Source organism: Conger conger, chromosome 6, assembly GCF_963514075.1.
Source record: "Conger conger chromosome 6, fConCon1.1, whole genome shotgun sequence".
Classification (NCBI taxonomy): domain Eukaryota; kingdom Metazoa; phylum Chordata; class Actinopteri; order Anguilliformes; family Congridae; genus Conger; species Conger conger.
The window spans coordinates 62,698,335-62,715,187 of record NC_083765.1 but is presented as its reverse complement, the minus strand read 5'-3'; the positions used below and the strand labels follow the sequence as shown (position 1 = coordinate 62,715,187).

The 16,853-nt window shown below is 43.6% G+C and overlaps 1 protein-coding gene across 4 annotated transcripts in view; it reads left to right on the top strand.

Moving 5' to 3' along the window:
- Positions 1 to 1,803, top strand: part of zcchc7 (zinc finger, CCHC domain containing 7) — a 44,169-nt gene extending 42,366 nt beyond the window's left edge. For all 4 annotated transcript variants that reach the window (XM_061245616.1, XM_061245614.1, XM_061245612.1 and 1 more), the window contains exon 9: positions 338 to 1,803. In XM_061245616.1, the coding sequence (XP_061101600.1) occupies positions 338 to 1,008 (671 nt within the window). In that variant the 3' untranslated portion in view covers positions 1,009 to 1,803. The remainder of the gene's footprint in view (positions 1 to 337) is intronic.
- The last annotated feature ends 15,050 nt before the right edge of the window (positions 1,804 to 16,853 follow it).

Sequence of the window (16,853 nt, the reverse complement as noted above, 5' to 3'; positions counted from 1 at the left end):
TCCGGTGAAGACTTTTTGTTTATTTGTTGTTGCGCTCTCGCTCTCTCTCCCTTCCCCGCTCCGCATTACAAATAAAATGCCAGTGCATTCCGGAATTGCCATATCACCCGGTGACCAGCTCGTCTGTCCTCTCACGGCAGCACCGCCAAGTCAGCTCCAAGTTTATTCAACTGCTTTTTCATTAGATAAGGGAATCTGAGGAACCCCAACAATCACCACCACCAGTAACATTTGAGAGCTAAAAGGAGGTTTGCTGCCGTATATAATAAGTCTTCCAGTCCAGTTGCAGTGTGTCTATAGTTGAAGACTGACATGATCTTTCTGGTTTGTTTTGCAGAACTGCAGAAAGCTGGTCTCCTGCAGCCATCCGGTCCGGAACAAAGAACATGGCAACCAGGCGGTGACAGAGAGGAGGGGCCGCTGAGGAAGAGGATGAAAGTAAAAAACACTGCCCAGGAGAAAAAGAGAAAAGACGCACCATCTGCCAAAGCCAAGAAGGTGAAGAAGAGGCAGCAACAGAAGCTTCAGCAGGAGAAGCAGCAGGTGCAGCCGCACAAACCGCAGCAGCACAAACCGCAGAAGCAACGGCGACCGAAACAGAGGCAGCAACAGCAGATGCAGCAGCAGCAGCCAGAACTGGTGCCGCAGCAACAGCAGAAAAAGAAAAGGTGGCAGCGGAAGAAGCAGATGCCGACGGAGAAACATAAAGAACAGCAGAGCGCCAGAGCGGAGAAGCAGCCCCACAGTGAGCCCAGGGCAGCCCAAAACGGCAGGGTGACCCGCCTAGCCGACGAGGAAGACTTTCCACGGGGTCACAAAAGGAGGCCCTCGGGGGGCCCCGCGCCCCCGCAGAAGGTCAGGCACATCGCAGGCCTCTTTGGGCCAGGGAAGAACCACAGGAAGCGCCGGCCCCGGGGCAGGGACCGCAAACCTGCCGACCGCAAACTGGAGAACATGTACCCCACCGACGAGAACCTCTTCACCATAAAGCAGAGGCGCAAACGGTAGCACCGGGGGATCGACGGAGTGTGGCCACACAATTCTGTCCTCACTGTGTGCTGCCAGCTCCCCGTACAGCGCCCTCTACTGGACACACTGGACAGCACTTTGGCCAGCCCCGTCCAGCTTTAAACCACGGCACTGTTGGATCCACACCATTTTATACACACAAACGGAGCGAGTTCCACTAATGAATGAACACTGGCCTTATAGAATAATAATGATTATGATTGATGATTGGAGCGTTAAAGTTTTTATAATGGCATATTTAAAAAGGTATTGTAATTACAGTTATGCCAGTTGTGATTCTTGTGAAGTATTATTATTTATATGCTCGGCCTCCATCTTTTAACGCACTGTCACAGAAACGGGATCTTTTCCACAAGAGGGTGATGTTTCTGATGAGAATGACTCATCTGCTCTTGAGCCTGCATCAGGACCGTTCAGCTCTCGTCTCTGAGGGCCGTAGCCAGTCTCCCTGCTCCAACAGCCCTGTCACCATGCTGGGTGATGGGGTCGTGTGGTCAGTAACAGTTCACAGTAATGTAGTCATAAAGTGCCTGCAGCAATAGTGGGTCTGCTGCAGATATGTCAAATTTGGTCCTCACGGAAAGTAGTGTATCAGGGTTAAATCAGCCTCTGATTAGGGGGGAGGAATGAAAGTACATTAATATTGACACGCCCAACCAATGGACTGATTTTCTTTTCAGACTCTGAGCCTGATAAGTTCAGCAAAAATGTACACCGTCTTCAGTGAAGTCAACTTGGCTGAATAAATCGGATTTTTATAGGATTCTGCACAGATTAGCTCTGTAGTTCTCGTTTTTTGAAACCCTTGTGAAGTCTTTAATTAAGAAGAGAGAATGAATGTCCAGGTGAGTTCTTATGTGGCCTGATCAGTAGAAGTAGGAGCCAGGGTTTGGTGTCCTGTGCTCCACCTCAGTATCCCTTATAACTGAGAACACAAAGGTGCCTGATTTGATTTGTTGTGTTGTGTGAATGGAATGGAACCGTGTGTTTCAGAATGGGGGCGACCCTTTTCCTCTCTCAGAAACGTGTACACACTCACCTGCAGTTTGAGCTCATTTAGCCAGGCTTTGCTTCAAACTGCCTCTGCCAATGGAAAAAAAGCAGTAGACTGCTGCAGCTGCGACTTCGTCTTTGTCTTCTGCAGGAGTGTAAGCAGTCACCTCTCGTTCAGAGCACAATGTGAAACTTTGTTTTCCTCAGAATTTCAGCGGTTCATTATAATTCCAGGGGGGAAGAGAGGAACTTGTTCTGCTCTCATGGTTAATAAAGCCATTCCAGGTGCTGTGCTGTCCTGGGTTGTCCAGGGCTGGCCTCCTGAAAAAGGACAGTGATGATCCCATCAGAGACACTGGCCTCCTTCATCTGCCCTCACCCTCACAGGGGAGAGCTTGTCCAAAGCTGGGAGCAGTCTCCTGCTTTTATTCGCCAGTGGGCACACACCTGAACTCACACCTGCTGGTTTTACAGGCTCATGTACCTGTGAGCTCGATGAAACACTACTGTGTGATTGCATCAAATAAGGAGAAATGTTGCTCTGTGTGGTGAATGCATGTGGTGTAGTACCATGGGTATGACGCGTGTATATGCTCTCATTGGCAAGTTGTGAATGCATGTTAAGGTACAAACCTAGTTATAGAACTTAAGCTCTTTCTTTCTTTGGATACCAATATCCAGATTTATTCTCAAACCTGGTATTTGTGCCCTTGGCCAGTGCACCCTATTATTTTCTCATGAATTAATTAAGCAGGTAGTTATAGATAGAAAATCCAAGATGCTACCATTCTGCACATTCATATTGACATATCTGTGAACATCCTGAATGTGTACTGGCAGCTGACGCTAAGTGTAGAACAACCAAAATGAATCCTGGGTTTGCACTCCCAGTGCCCACCGAAACACGTCTTCCATTGGCTAATGGATACAGCCAGTTCTGGTCTTTGCTTGGGATCCTAAGATTCTATCTTTCCTGCTGCACTGCTAACAACTTGTCATTAGTGGACAGAATAAACTTGTTAATCTTATCTAGCCCTGGGCTTTCTAGTGTGCAGACTATGCTGAGTTCCAAATTCTGTCCACTTAAATATGGGGCCCCTTCCTGTTCCTCTGGACACAAAAGGTTGGGTGCTGTGCTGTCCTTTTTCCATTTTTTTCCTCACTATTAGTTGTACTTAAATGCAGTTTTGAAGCTTAAACTGGCAAAAAAATAAATCAAATGGGACCCTTACCCAAGCTCAGTAACTCCAACTCCAGTAATGCTGCTTCAAACATTTCCTTATTTCACTCAATCACATGCCACAAAGCAAGCTAATGGTAGCATGATCCTGTAGCTTTTATATTGTGTCGGTTAAAGCTGAACAACGGCTGTGTGCAAGTTGTGAACAGTATTGTTTTTAAGTCATTTTCCCCCTGCACTGGTGTGAAGACCAATCGCCCAAGATCCAAGCACAGAACCTGTCGAGCTGAAGATCAATGGGTTTAATGTTTCGGCTCTGCTCCGAAAATGCATTACAGTGAACACAGATTGGTGAGAGGGAGGAGGAGGCAAAATCAACCTTTAAATAAAAAAAATGTATCTGTTTAGTTGGATTCCATTAGAGGAGGCTTTGCCATCGCATGTACAAGATGACTTTGGGGTTTTTGAGATAAAAATAAATTAATAAAAGATTTAAATGACTACCAAAGAATAAGGATGCACTAACTAAAAGCAAAGGTAAAAGATAAGTATTGAGATTATTTTTAAGAGTAAACCCTGCGGTCCATCCGGCATTATCTTCCCAAGGCTAGTACCGGAAAAGTTCATGGAATTATAGTGTTCTGACATATTTGTCAAATGTTAGGAAATTATCTTTGCAGTATCTTTTTGCAATATATCGAGTATAATACATTTATACTTAATTAACATTAATATAACCAATGCATAAAAATATTTATATGATGAGACTTGAACCATTTAAAGCTTTATTTGTTGGAGATGTGACTATGTACCACAGCAGTGGATAACAGATAGGTTGAGTGAAGGGTTAACGGTGCCACTTTTGTTTCTTGCCCTAAAATGATAAACAGCTGCATTGTTCCATCCCTAATTTCACTGGTCAGAGCTGGCCATGTTGATCAGTCTCAGAATTGATCCTCCATCTTGGCTGTACTTGGCCTTTCATTTCATACTACCAAGTGGATCGTCATAGGAGGGGGGTTGCAATACTAATATCTAGCAAATTAACATTTGAACATTTATCTGAAATGAAGGACAAAGAAGGCCGTTTTGTCTTGGTAAAGGGGAAAATCAATGGAAACCTTGTAACTTTATTTAATATTTATGATCACCTCTGAAACTCAGGGAATATGAATTTGCAGGGTAGGTTTTATGTTCATTTACAGCCTAAGCTTGATGTATCAAAGAATAATACTGGACATTGCATAAGAAAATACCCACATTGATGGGGGATACTGGCATAATGGATGTTTGGAGAGATCTCTGCCACAGTTCTCTGCCCCACACTCGGTCTATACAAGATTAGACTATTGTTTTCATATTTAACAGGGATAGACACAGGCTGAAAGACTGTGATATAGGAACAATAGACCTATCAGACCATGCCCCCATTTATTTATCCCTACATTTCGAAAATAGGGCAAAGAATAATTTATGGAAACTAAATTCTAGCCTAATTAATCATCCAACCTTTAAAGAAAGTATGAAACGGGAAATTTGGATATATCTTGAAGAAAATGACAATGGGGAGGTGTCCCCTCCAATTTTATGGGATGCTGCAAAAGCAGTACTTGGAGGTAAAATAATTGCAACAACATCAATGAAGAAAAAGCTAAGACAAGAAAAACTAAAAGAATTACAAAATCCGCTTAAAATGCTAGAAAAACTCATAAGGAAAAGCTAGACCCTAATTTACTGAAGGAAATAAAAAATGAGATTAATATGATTTATACCCAAGAAACTGAGAAGAGGATGTTGTTCACTAAGCAGAGATACTATGAATCTGGCCCAAGGTCTATGAAATGATTTGCAAGAAGGCTACAGAAACAACAAGCAGATAGCACAATATATAAAATAAGGGACACAAGAACAAATATAATGCATGATAAATTAGAAAGAATTCAGGGGGCTTTTGAGTCATTTTATAAGAAATTATACTCTCGATCACAAACTGAAACAAATAGAAAATGTTCTGGACTTTCTAAACTTACCCTTGGCCACTGAGGAACAGAACATTGCACTGACCTGAGAACAGCTGAAGAGTTCAGTGCTGCTACTCCCTAGTTTGCTCACTACCTGTGATTGGGCCTTGCATAATGCAGAGACTCCACCCTCATGGAAAGAGGCTATAATTTCTGTTATGCCTAAAGAAGGTAAAAATAGATCAGAGTGTGGTTCATATAGGCCGGTATCGGTCCTCAATGTGGACTATAAATTATATACATCTATTATGGCTAAAAGGATGGAAAATATACTCCCCCAATAAATACATTATGATCAGACGGGCGTCATACGACATATAAGAAGGAATAAACTAAAGGCAATTTTAATTAGTTTAGACACTGAAAAAGCTTTTGATTCCGTCAGCTGGATATACTTATACAAGGTTTTACACAATTTGGATTTCATGAGATCATAATAAAAAGTATTCAGGTGTTATACAATAAACCCAATGCTAGAATAAAAATAAATGGCCACTTGTCAGACCCCATTGAGTTGGAGAGAGGCACACGTCAAGGGTGCCCATGGTCCCCACTGCTCTTTGTAATCTAATTTAGGGATGATTACAGGAGTATGCAGTGGGTGAAATAAGCACAATCACATTGAGAGCGCTTTAAGTGGATGAGTGGAGCTTGCGGTCTGAGGTGAGGGGAACTCCATGGTGAATGAGCCTGTTATCCCTGAACACCCAGCACTGAATCTGATGGCATCAGCTGTAAGGAGCCCATTATGAACATCCAGCCATTCAGCAAAGGGCTGTGATGCCCAGTCATCTCTAAAGCCCATTTGTTCCCATTTCATTCATTTTTCCATTCTTAAAATAATTGTTTCAGATGTTTTTGCCTTTTTTTGGATGAAATTATGACAAGATATATCTTCAGTTGTCATGTTGTGAGTTGATTTTTTTATGCCGAAAATGAAAGTGACATGAAAATTTTTATTTTATTTTGAAGGATACACGAGTCTAATGAGAAACTAAACTAAACCTGACCTATAAATAGCAGCCAATACAAAAGTGTGCAACTACACAGGGGAACATGATAAATGTACAGATGACAGACTGACATGTTGTGATACATGGATGCAAACAAAGAGATTGAAACGTGAAAATTGAGTTGAATTAGTTGATTGGCGTTTGGTGGGGTTTTTTGTCTGTAATACAGAGATGCGGTTTGTGCAGAAAGGTATTTGCTAATGGGACGGCCAGCTGTCCTCCTATTGTTGCAGAATCTCTTGTTTTCATAATCTCTGTCCATATTAACATGTGGTAAATCCTGCCACCGAATCTAAAGTTTGCATCGATTTCTCCTCCAGCAGATTATTTGTTGGCGAAACAGACAAACGTGTGTCAGCAGAAGGTATGATCGCTATGTTTTGGGTGAGGCAGACTCTTTGTCTCCTTTTTAGTCTTCTTGTGCTCCCTCTCTTTATCTGACATGGGAAAATCATCTGCAAAAAATGTGTTCCATTATGTTTCCATTATGTTTACCCTTCTCGGATAGTAATCTGGCCAAAAGTTAAAAGAATTGCCACAAATATGTCTTAATGTGTTTAGAGATTCTTAATTTATCTATATGAATATAACATCCATTAACAGAGGCTGCACCCGTTCCAGATGTTTTTCTTTTTGGATGTGCATTGTGTTTTTAACATGTGTGTGTTAATATAGCTTGTTGGGATATAACATACTTATATCCCAAAAAACGAAAGACTCTTGAACGTGGATCACAATTATAATGAATATATCAATGTATGCAATAGCCCCACATTTAGCAGAAAACATATTATATACAGTATGTATATATAAGAAGCGAACACTCCACTTGTAAGCACTGATCAGTTATGGCCATAGTGTCTGAGTGTTTGAGTAGCTGTGGACTAGAGTGAGAGAGATATTATGACAGGAAATTAGGCAAGAGGATGGTGTCTGCAAGTGGATGCAGACACCATCCTTATGACAGGAAATTAGGCAAGAGGATGGTGTCTGCAAGTGGATGCAGAATTTCCCAAAGTGACTCTTTAAAGAGATCAGTGACAAGGGGTCAGGACTGAGTGCTCTTGCAGAGCCGGCACAAGAACAATTGAAAAAGCCATTTGCATCCTGTGAATACTGCACAATTACAGTGTCTTTAAAAAAATAACTGTGTATTTCAAAAATGTTGAACCTGTGTGGCACACGGAAGGTAGTGACCATAAACCACTGCATAGACTGTTTCTGCCAGCAGCCGGCTGAGACTATGCTCCCTGGCCCCAGCACAGTGGTTCTGGCTATAGGGGGGAGGGAGGGCGGAGGCATACAACTCTAAAGTGTGTGAGGGCTCATTGGGTGTGAGCGTGGCAGACTCTCGCCCGTTCACACGCTGCCCTGTGGCTCCCAGGTGTGGGCGGGGGCTGAGCGAACAGCCGGACCTCAGCGCCCTGGAGCGGGTCACAAATGACCTACAATTAAACAGCAACGTGTATCTGGACCCCGGCCTGCCCATCTGTGGGCTGCTGCAGCTGGCCTCCATCGCTCTCTCTGTGGTGTAATGGCTGTCAGCAGACATGGGAGGAGGAGCGGCGTGTGAACTGTGCTCTGAGCACACGCTTAAAACATCCTTATCTACATCCTGAGGATGCTCTTACATGCTCTGTGCCACTGGGTGAAGCTTTTCCACAATACACCTAAACCGAGAGAGAGAGCATGCTGGTTGTATGTTATTGCTCATGACTCATCACTGCGTGTTTCTTGCGTGTTACTTGCTTTGCAGTTAAATGGTTTGAATTGTGCTCCTCTGTTTTTATTTTGGGGCAGTGCTTGAGTAACTCCTCTTGCAAGTGTGGCAAAGAAATATGTGTGAGTTATAATAACTGAAAACAACAGCACAGAGAGTAGAACAAGTCAATGAGTGGTGACAATGAAGGGGAAAGGAATGGAAAAGAAGGGTGACAATCACAGGAGTTAAAAGAAAGTGAGAGTTACCCAGACTAAGAATCGGGGGGGGGGGGGGGGGGAGGGCTAACAGAAATTTGTGTGAGGACCACAGATTAATCCTAAATCCCTTCAAGAGGAGGAGAAAGCTTTCTTTCTCATACACACACCCCACACACACGCGCATGCATGCTCAAACACATTCTGCTCTTGTTTGGTTTCCATGGCTCTTTGGCGGCAGGGATGGCTCTCCCTCTCCCCCAGGAAGAAGGAGGTGTTTGTGGCCCTGTTCCTACTCTGAGCCCTTCTCCCCGGAGGACAGATGGCCATTCCACAGAGGTAAGCCCTCAGACCAGCCTCTCACAGAGCAGCAGGGCTGGACCAGAGCTCTGAATATGTTTTTGAGATCTGTTCAGGGTGCTATACTTAAAAACAGTGCATACCTCCCCCTCCACCCCGAGTGAGAGAGAGAGGCTGGTTGAAGACCATCCTGAGAGATGGAAGGTGTTTACTGATCTTAGAGGTTTGTAGGAGCACTGTTTAGGGGTTTAGGAAAGACCCAGGTGTCACTGGGATCGTTTCAATCTGATGCTTGGTCTGTTTTCCAGAGATGATGTGTGGGCATGACTGGAGAATTCTGGGGTGGTGACAGGGTGGTATTTATTTGCTTGTATTTGCTGATGACTAGGACAGTGGGGAGATGTGAGCTGGTTAGTCAGGGCCACTGAACATAAGGGTCCAATTGACGGGCAGCCAACCGGGCTAATTACATAGCCAGAAAGGACACTCTCAGATTCTGCTTCTATAGAGAGCCTGTAGAATGTACAGAAAAAACGTTACTCGTGTTCCAGCTCAACAAATGAGAATGGTCTGCTGTATTTCTTTAAATCAGAAATATACTATGTGTGTAATTATTTTTCAGACAGCAGAGCATTCTGTTCAACAGCTATGTAAATATAGTATCAAATCTGAGATGAAAATTATGTGTTGAAGTGTCCCTGAGCAAGACATCTAACCCCGAGTCGGTTGGTACCTTGCATGGTAGCCAATCGCCAGTGGTGTGTGCCTGTGTGTATGAATGGGTAAATGAGAAGCGTCAATTGTACAGCGTTTGGATAAAGGCGTTATATGAATGCGAACGATTTAGCATCTACTGTATGTTCGTATAATTAATTTTCCAGTATGACTATGGCTAGTCATAATTATTTTACTGTAGAATACTGCGCATAATATGACTTCATGTCTGTGAATCTATGAAAATATAATTAATGTGTGCATTTTTGTTTTGCTTTAAATTGATAACCTGCCACATTTCTGCAGTAATGAGAAGCAGACAACCTGCTCTATATCCACAGGGTCCGAAACCATTTTGCACTGAGCATGTGGAGAAGTGAAAAGACTGAAGTGACATGATTTATTACTGTGCTCCTCTCCCTACATTATAAAATCCAGTGTCCTCAGAATCAAACTGTTTACATTCAAGAGAGAGCCTTCTCTGTATAGCATGCAGGAATTTGGGTTTTTCTGTTTGTTTTTTGTTTGAGAGAGAGCAGATCCCTGGCCAGGTAATTGGGAAAAATAGGGTATTTTTGCTTTTCTGCAAAATATTGTTAAAATTTTTAGTCTTTTTTACATTTTGAGAATGTTTTACTGAGCTAAGCTTGGAGTGAATCGGGGCCAGTGTGAAAAAGCACTCTGCACAGCTGTTTCTGTTGTTCACGGCAACCAGGGTGGAAAGAGTTCCAAGAAACTATAGAAACTGAGCTATGAATCCGTAGCGACCGGAGCGGAACTGTATCACAAGCTGCTGCTCACCGACCGTGGTGCTTGGTGGCAATGCATTGTGGGGAATCTTCTCATTGAATAAAAATGTTACACATCAGACTGATCTAGGGGTCCACAGCGGAGCCGGACGAGTGAAGGAGGTGATGTCACTGTGATCACCCTCAGTTTCATTCTGTGACTGCACCTTATCAAAATGTAACTCTTCAATGTATACCATCTGTCCGCAATACTGTTCGTGTAGGACAGGAATAGGGTGTTCCTATTTACATTGGAGGCATTTTCTCCCTCTCCAGAGAATCTTCAGAGCAAATCTTTAAAGCTAATTTATTTTTGTCCTGGTCATAGCCTTTTCTCTCTAATCTTCCAAGCTATTTGTTTATTTCAGAACAAATGTATTCCTGTTGTCTCATCTTTTCTTTCTCCCTCCCTCTCTTTTCACAACAATAACCTCGGGAATCTGGGCACATTCTTACCACAGATGTATTGGTTTAGGATAAAAATACCAAAAAAACTGCCTATGAGACCATGGCAGCGGATTGGTATGAAATACAGGAGTTTCTTGTCTTTTTGTATTATCTGTGGCTGATTGAACCACATGACATAAAATATGTACAGTCAGGTCCATAAATATTGGGACATCGACACAATTCTCATCTTTTTGGCTCTATACACCACCACAATGGATTTGAAATGAAACGAGCAAGATGTGCTTTAACTGCAGACTTTCAGCTTTAATTTGAGGGTATTTACATCCAAATCAGGTGAACGGTGTAGGAATTACAACAGTTTGTATATGTGCCTTCCACTTTTTAAGGGACCAAAAGTAATGGGACAAACTAACAATCATAAATCAAACTTTCACTTTTTAATACTTGGTTGCAAATCCTTTGCAGTCAATTACAGCCTGAAGTCTGGAACGCATAGACATCACCAGATGCTGGGTTTCATCCCTGGTGATGCTCTGCCATGCCTCTACTGCAACTGTCTTCAGTTCCTGCTTGTTCTTGAGGCATTTTCCCTTCAGTTTTGTCTTCAGCAAGTGAAATGCATGTTCAATCGGATTCAGGTCAGGTGATTGACTTGGCCAATGCATAACATTCCACTTCTTTGCCTTAAAAAACTCTTTGGTTGCTTTCGCAGTATGCTTCGGGTCATTGTCCATCTGCACTGTGAAGCGCCGTCCAATGAGTTCCGAAGCATTTGGCTGAATATGAGCAGATAATATTGCCCGAAACACTTCAGAATTCATCCTGCTGCTTTTGTCAGCAGTCACATCATCAATAAATACAAGGGAACCAGTTCCATTGGCAGCCATACATGCCCACGCCATGACACTACCACCACCATGCTTCACTGATGAGGTGGTATGTTTTGGATCATGAGCAGTTCCTTTCCTTCTCCATACTCTTCTCTTCCCATCATTCTGGTACAAGTTGATCTTTGTCTCATCTGTCCATAGGATGTTGTTCCAGAACTGTAAAGGCTTTTTTAGATGTTGTTTGGCAAACTCTAATCTGGTCTTCCTGTTTTTGAGGCTCACCAATGGTTTACATCTTGTGGTGAACCCTCTGTATTCACTCTGGTGAAGTCTTCTCTTGATTGTTGACTTTGACACACATACACCTACCTCCTGGAGAGTGTTCTTGATCTGGCCAACTGTTGTGAAGGGGTTTTTCTTCACTAGGGAAAGAATTGTTCTGTCATCCTCCACAGTTGTTTTTCGTGGTCTTCCGGGTCTTTTGGTGTTGCTGAGCACACCGGTGCGTTCTTTCTTTTTAAGAATGTTCCAAACAGTTGATTTGGCCACACCTAATGTTTTTGCTATCTCTCTGATGGGTTTGTTTTGATTTTTCAGCCTAATGATGGCGTGCTTCACTGATAGTGACAGCTCTTTGGATCTCATATTGAGAGTTGACAGCAACAGATTCCAAATGCAAATAGCACTCTTGAAATGAACTCTAGACTTTTTATCTGCTCCTTGTAAATTAGATAATGAGGGAATAACACATACCTGGCCATGGAACAGCTGAGCAGCCAATTGTCCCATTACTTTTGGTCCCTTAAAAATAGACATATAGAAACTGTTGTAATTCCTACACCGTTCACCTGATTTGGATGTAAATACCCTCAAATTAAAGCTGAAAGTCTTTGTTATCTTGTCTTTGAAATATCTTGTTTGTTTAATTTCAAATCCATTGTGGTGGTGTATAGAGCCATTTATGCCATTTATGGACCTGACTGTATGTACACACACATGTGTGTGTCTGTTTCTTAGGAGCCTGTGTGTGATGGGGACCCGGTGGACGTCTGTGGTGTGTGTACGGGAGACGGTTCATCCTGCGAGGTGGTGAGTGATACGTTCTCCCGCTCCTTTCTCTCTATGGGCTACCACAAGGTCCTGGAGATCCCCCTGGGAGCCCAAAGCATCCGCATACAGGAGACCGTCAAGAGCAAGAACTACCTGGGTACCAGGAGCGCTGCCTACCGCCAGGCATTTCCTCTTTCCTCCTTCCGATACTCAGTCCAGTTCAGTGTACCTTATCTTCCCTGAGAATGCTCATCAGCACTTTTTCATTTTAAACAACAGGACTGGTATTATTGGTGGATATGTGTTTGCTCTGTGAGAACAGTGTACCTATGCTCTGTTGTCATCTGTAGACAGAAGATCTATATGTGTTTGACATCCAACCAGCCATGTTTCTAACCCTTCTTTGTCCCTGCGCATGTTGAGTGCATGTCTGTGCTTGTTTCAGTGCTCAGAACACCAGCTGGCGGCTCTGTCATGAATGGGAACTGGGCCGTCGACAGGCCTGGCATTATTTTTGCTGCTGGGACAGAATTGACGTACCGGCGACCAAACGAGATCCGCAGCAGAACCGGAGAGTCCATCACAGCTCCAGGACCCACCGCCCAGGAGCTTCACCTCTATGTGAGTGAGATTTCACATATTTGAAAATCTGACAATGTGGTTCCTGGTAGTAAATGCTCTACCTTAATTACAGTGTAATAACATTAGTTAGAGAGGACAGGGTGTTAGTATGAAGAATTGACCGTTTCTTTGGTCTGTTCCCTCACACACCAGCAGCCTGGCCCCATTGTGTTTTATGAGTACACCCTGCCCAGGCAGAACATTCTCATCCACCAGTCGAACTCGCCCTCAGAGGTCCTACCATTGGGTGAGTACAGTGTCTGTAAATCAAAATGGTGGCAAGCTGTAAACAAATGGTCATCGAGGTGCATAGCACATAGCAAAGCAATTTCTTGTTAATGAAACACTTTCTGGCCCAAAAATGGAATGTTAGCCCTCTGTAGCAATTGTGTTCCTGAAACGGTGCTCTCCAGGCTGAGGAAAAGTGAGCTGGCCAAAACCACATCCAAAATTCCTGGATCTCATTACATTACCCCCCCCCCCCCCATCCAGCAGAGACCCTGCTGCTGCACACCACAGATGTGCAGGGCTGCCACCCTTCATACACCAGTGGGAATGAGAACTCAGTCAACAGGGTGCACCCGAACCAGGTCCCCTCCGACCCCCTACCCCACCACATGGACCCCCCTGCTGCCCAGCCCTCACCTTACACCTGGAGACGCACCAGAACCTCGCACTGCAGCGCCACCTGTGGGACAGGTAAGGCCTAGCGTGAGCCAATCAAGTACTTTCCTTCCAAAGCAGGGTGCTTCAACTTCCTGAAGGCCAACTTTTTATAAATAGTGTATACAGGACAAATATTTTCAACATACTATATTGCCAAAAACAATGTTTGTATAACAGGTATTGTATATGTGTTTAATATTGGCTAATATTGTAATAGGTATACTGATATTATACAGATACATTTTTAGCCTTCTCTGTAATTTCTGAGACATCTGAATTGTATTTTTTTTTATGTTTCAATGATGAAAGGTCCCGATGCCTGGGCTGCCAGTTGATCAGCCCTGCTCAGAAGCATAAACTGCCAGTGAACCATTACATGCTTCATAACCTGAAGCTGAAACATCATGGTTTCACATGACTGCAGCACGCAGTGTTTTTCAAAGCAGAGAGAATGTAGTAGCCTATTTGTATCACTGGCCTATCCACCCTTGTCACCTGTGGTCTTTGGTATAGAGCAGCATTCTTCATTCTATTCAGAATGCATTGAGATGCAGACAGAAATGTCGCAATGAATGACATTCAGACAGATGACTTCAATGTGCTTCTAATAAAGCAGCAGTTAACGTAAACGAAGGCAGGATGGGGAACTTGGAGATGTGGGACAGGCGCACTGGGGAAAGGTGACGTGTAGTTTTCGTCCCCAGCCTGTTCCTGGAGATCTTCTGTCCTGTTCTCAATCCGACCCTAAAAAAGCACACCTCAATCAACAGTTAGAGATCTCATTAGGGTTGTCATGAAAACCTACAGGATGGTAGATCTCCAGAAATAAGGTTAGGAGCCATTGAATGAAATACTCAATAATGGTGTTGCGGTGAAGGTGACCATGTGAGATGCAATTAAGTGTGTGATGGTGTCCTGCCAGTTGCCACGGATTATTCTGGAAACTGGCAGACCTGTTAGCTGCTGGTGAAGACAACTGTAGTTTCAGATGTGTTCTAACTCTAACACTGGAGTGCTAATGGAATCTGTAAACTTCCACATGCTCCTTGTGTTTCAGTTCAATGCTGCTCTTCCAAGTACGGTAATTATTGTTAAACTGGTTCAACTGGTCACTTGCTTGATCTGCTAGAATAACTCCAGTCCTGGAGGGCCACAGTGTCTGCTGGTTTAACTTCAGTCCTGGAGGGCCACAGTGTCTGCTGGTTTTCATTGTTTCAGGGTCAGTTGCTTACTTAGTAGTGCTTAGTAGTTCTTTTTAAGTAGTGCTAGACAGAAGATGGGTTGGGCAGGAATGCATTGTTAACCCCTCGCACACACCATTGAGGTGGTAGTAAGAACGCCCGTAAGAGGAAAAATATGTGGTTCAGAGCAGCCCTGCTTGTCAGCAGAGTCTGAAGTCAGAGGACTTAGATTTAGGGTACTAAGGAGCAAGGCTAAAGGTCTGACTGAGGCCATGCGTAACATGAATGTATAATAACATTCTTGGTTGAAAAGTGTGGGCTTGCTCCTACAGGGGAGGAACATAAGGCCTGGTTAAAGCAAAGAGATGAGGAAAACAATGTGGACGATCGGGAAATAAAAGAGTATGAGGAGTTGGGTGATGAATTGCACTCGGCTATTAATTGGATGTCCTTTGTAGATCCCTTAAGGCGCCACAAGAAAGAGCACCTGAAGAATGTATTGAGATGGTGGAAGGCACTTACTGCTGGCTTGTATGATGTCAAAGTTTGGAGAGAGTCCAAGAGGGACTATGACAGTGAGGCAGATAAAAGTGATGAATAGGCTCATTAAATAAGTTGCATAAGAGCTAGTGTTTTCCCACTCGGTATAATGGGGATATTTCTGGATGAATGTCTTACCAAAACAAGTACACTTCTATACAAGTTTCAGGATATATAAGGAGTGAGCTTTTAGACGTTAAAAAAGCCTCTTAGGATTTCGCTTAACAAGATATCTAAGGGCTGTTGAGGAGCAACGCAGGACAACTATAATCAAGCTGGAGTGGTGCGCTCCCTCTGCCTAGTGATGTGTATCTGCAATTCCCCAACGACTTCTGCGTGAACTTGACCTGGAGTCCCGTACGGAGGAATCTACGCATTACCAGGAATGTCTGGATAAGGAGAACGGAGTGACGTAAGCGGTGCGGACTTAGCCCAAGAGTTGTGGCACCAGGACTGATAGCGAAGAGGTGTTCATGCGCATCCCTCATCGTACAGCTGGTGAAAGAGTTTAAGTGCCTTTACGACATGCTTGGAGCCATGAACTGCACCTGGCGGCCAACAGACGGGACGCGGGGTCCCTCCACGCTACAGAACACCTTCCTGCTGGACCCACGCAAGAACCTGAAGCCTCCCCCCCCTAACCTCAGTGTCAGTGAGGAGAGGCACATGCTGCGGCTGCACTGCAACCCCCCCGACGTGTTTGAAGACTGCTGGAAGTACACGTACCGCTACAGAAGCAGCGGGTCCTCTGACTAGCAGGAGAACTATAGTTTACCGGACACACCAGTGCACATCCCATACAACAGGCACTCGCGGTACGAAGTGCAGGTGAAGGCTGTCTCCAAGGACATCTGCAGCATTGGAGCCAGTGACTGGAGCAAAGTCACGTCTTTCGAAAGTCTGGGTCCTGATCCTGCCCCAGATTCCCAAACCAATGCAGCTGTTCAAAGAGCTCATCAACAGCAAGGAGGAGGGATCAAATCCCGCGGAAAACGAGACGGCTATAATTAGGGCATGGGTGGTAATTATATTTTATATTACTTATAAGGTAGAAGGTAGCATTGTTAGGTGATTTAAAGTTATAAGTTTCCTTTCATTTTTATGTCTTTTATTTTTCAGTAAGATACTATATAAGGTAGGAATAAAGTAGAAAAGTTTAGGGGTGTTCGTGCCCACAATATTCTAGGAGTAGCTTTTATCTCCCTGAAGGGGGAGTCATAGGATAAGGTAAAGGCCATTAGAGGATGGATATTTGAAGGGTGTATCTTGACATTAACATCTGGTGGAAAGGTGAATTAGGAAAAGGAAAGGGGTTATATGAACCTTATGTGAATCACGTAAAGGCACCGGTATACGGTTGAAAGAATATAAAGCAATGTATGTGATTAGCAAACTGAAAGATGATATTTAACCTGTGAGCTGTATAACTCTATTCTTTTGATTATAATAAAGTATATCTGACTATAATCATATCTGAGAGAGGGTGAATTAATAAAGGGTCTTTTAGAGGAATACAGTGAATTCAGGAGATCATATAACAGCGTTGAGTCACACCACTTCACTTCAAGACTGGGCTGGAAGTTCAGTAGAACTTACCAG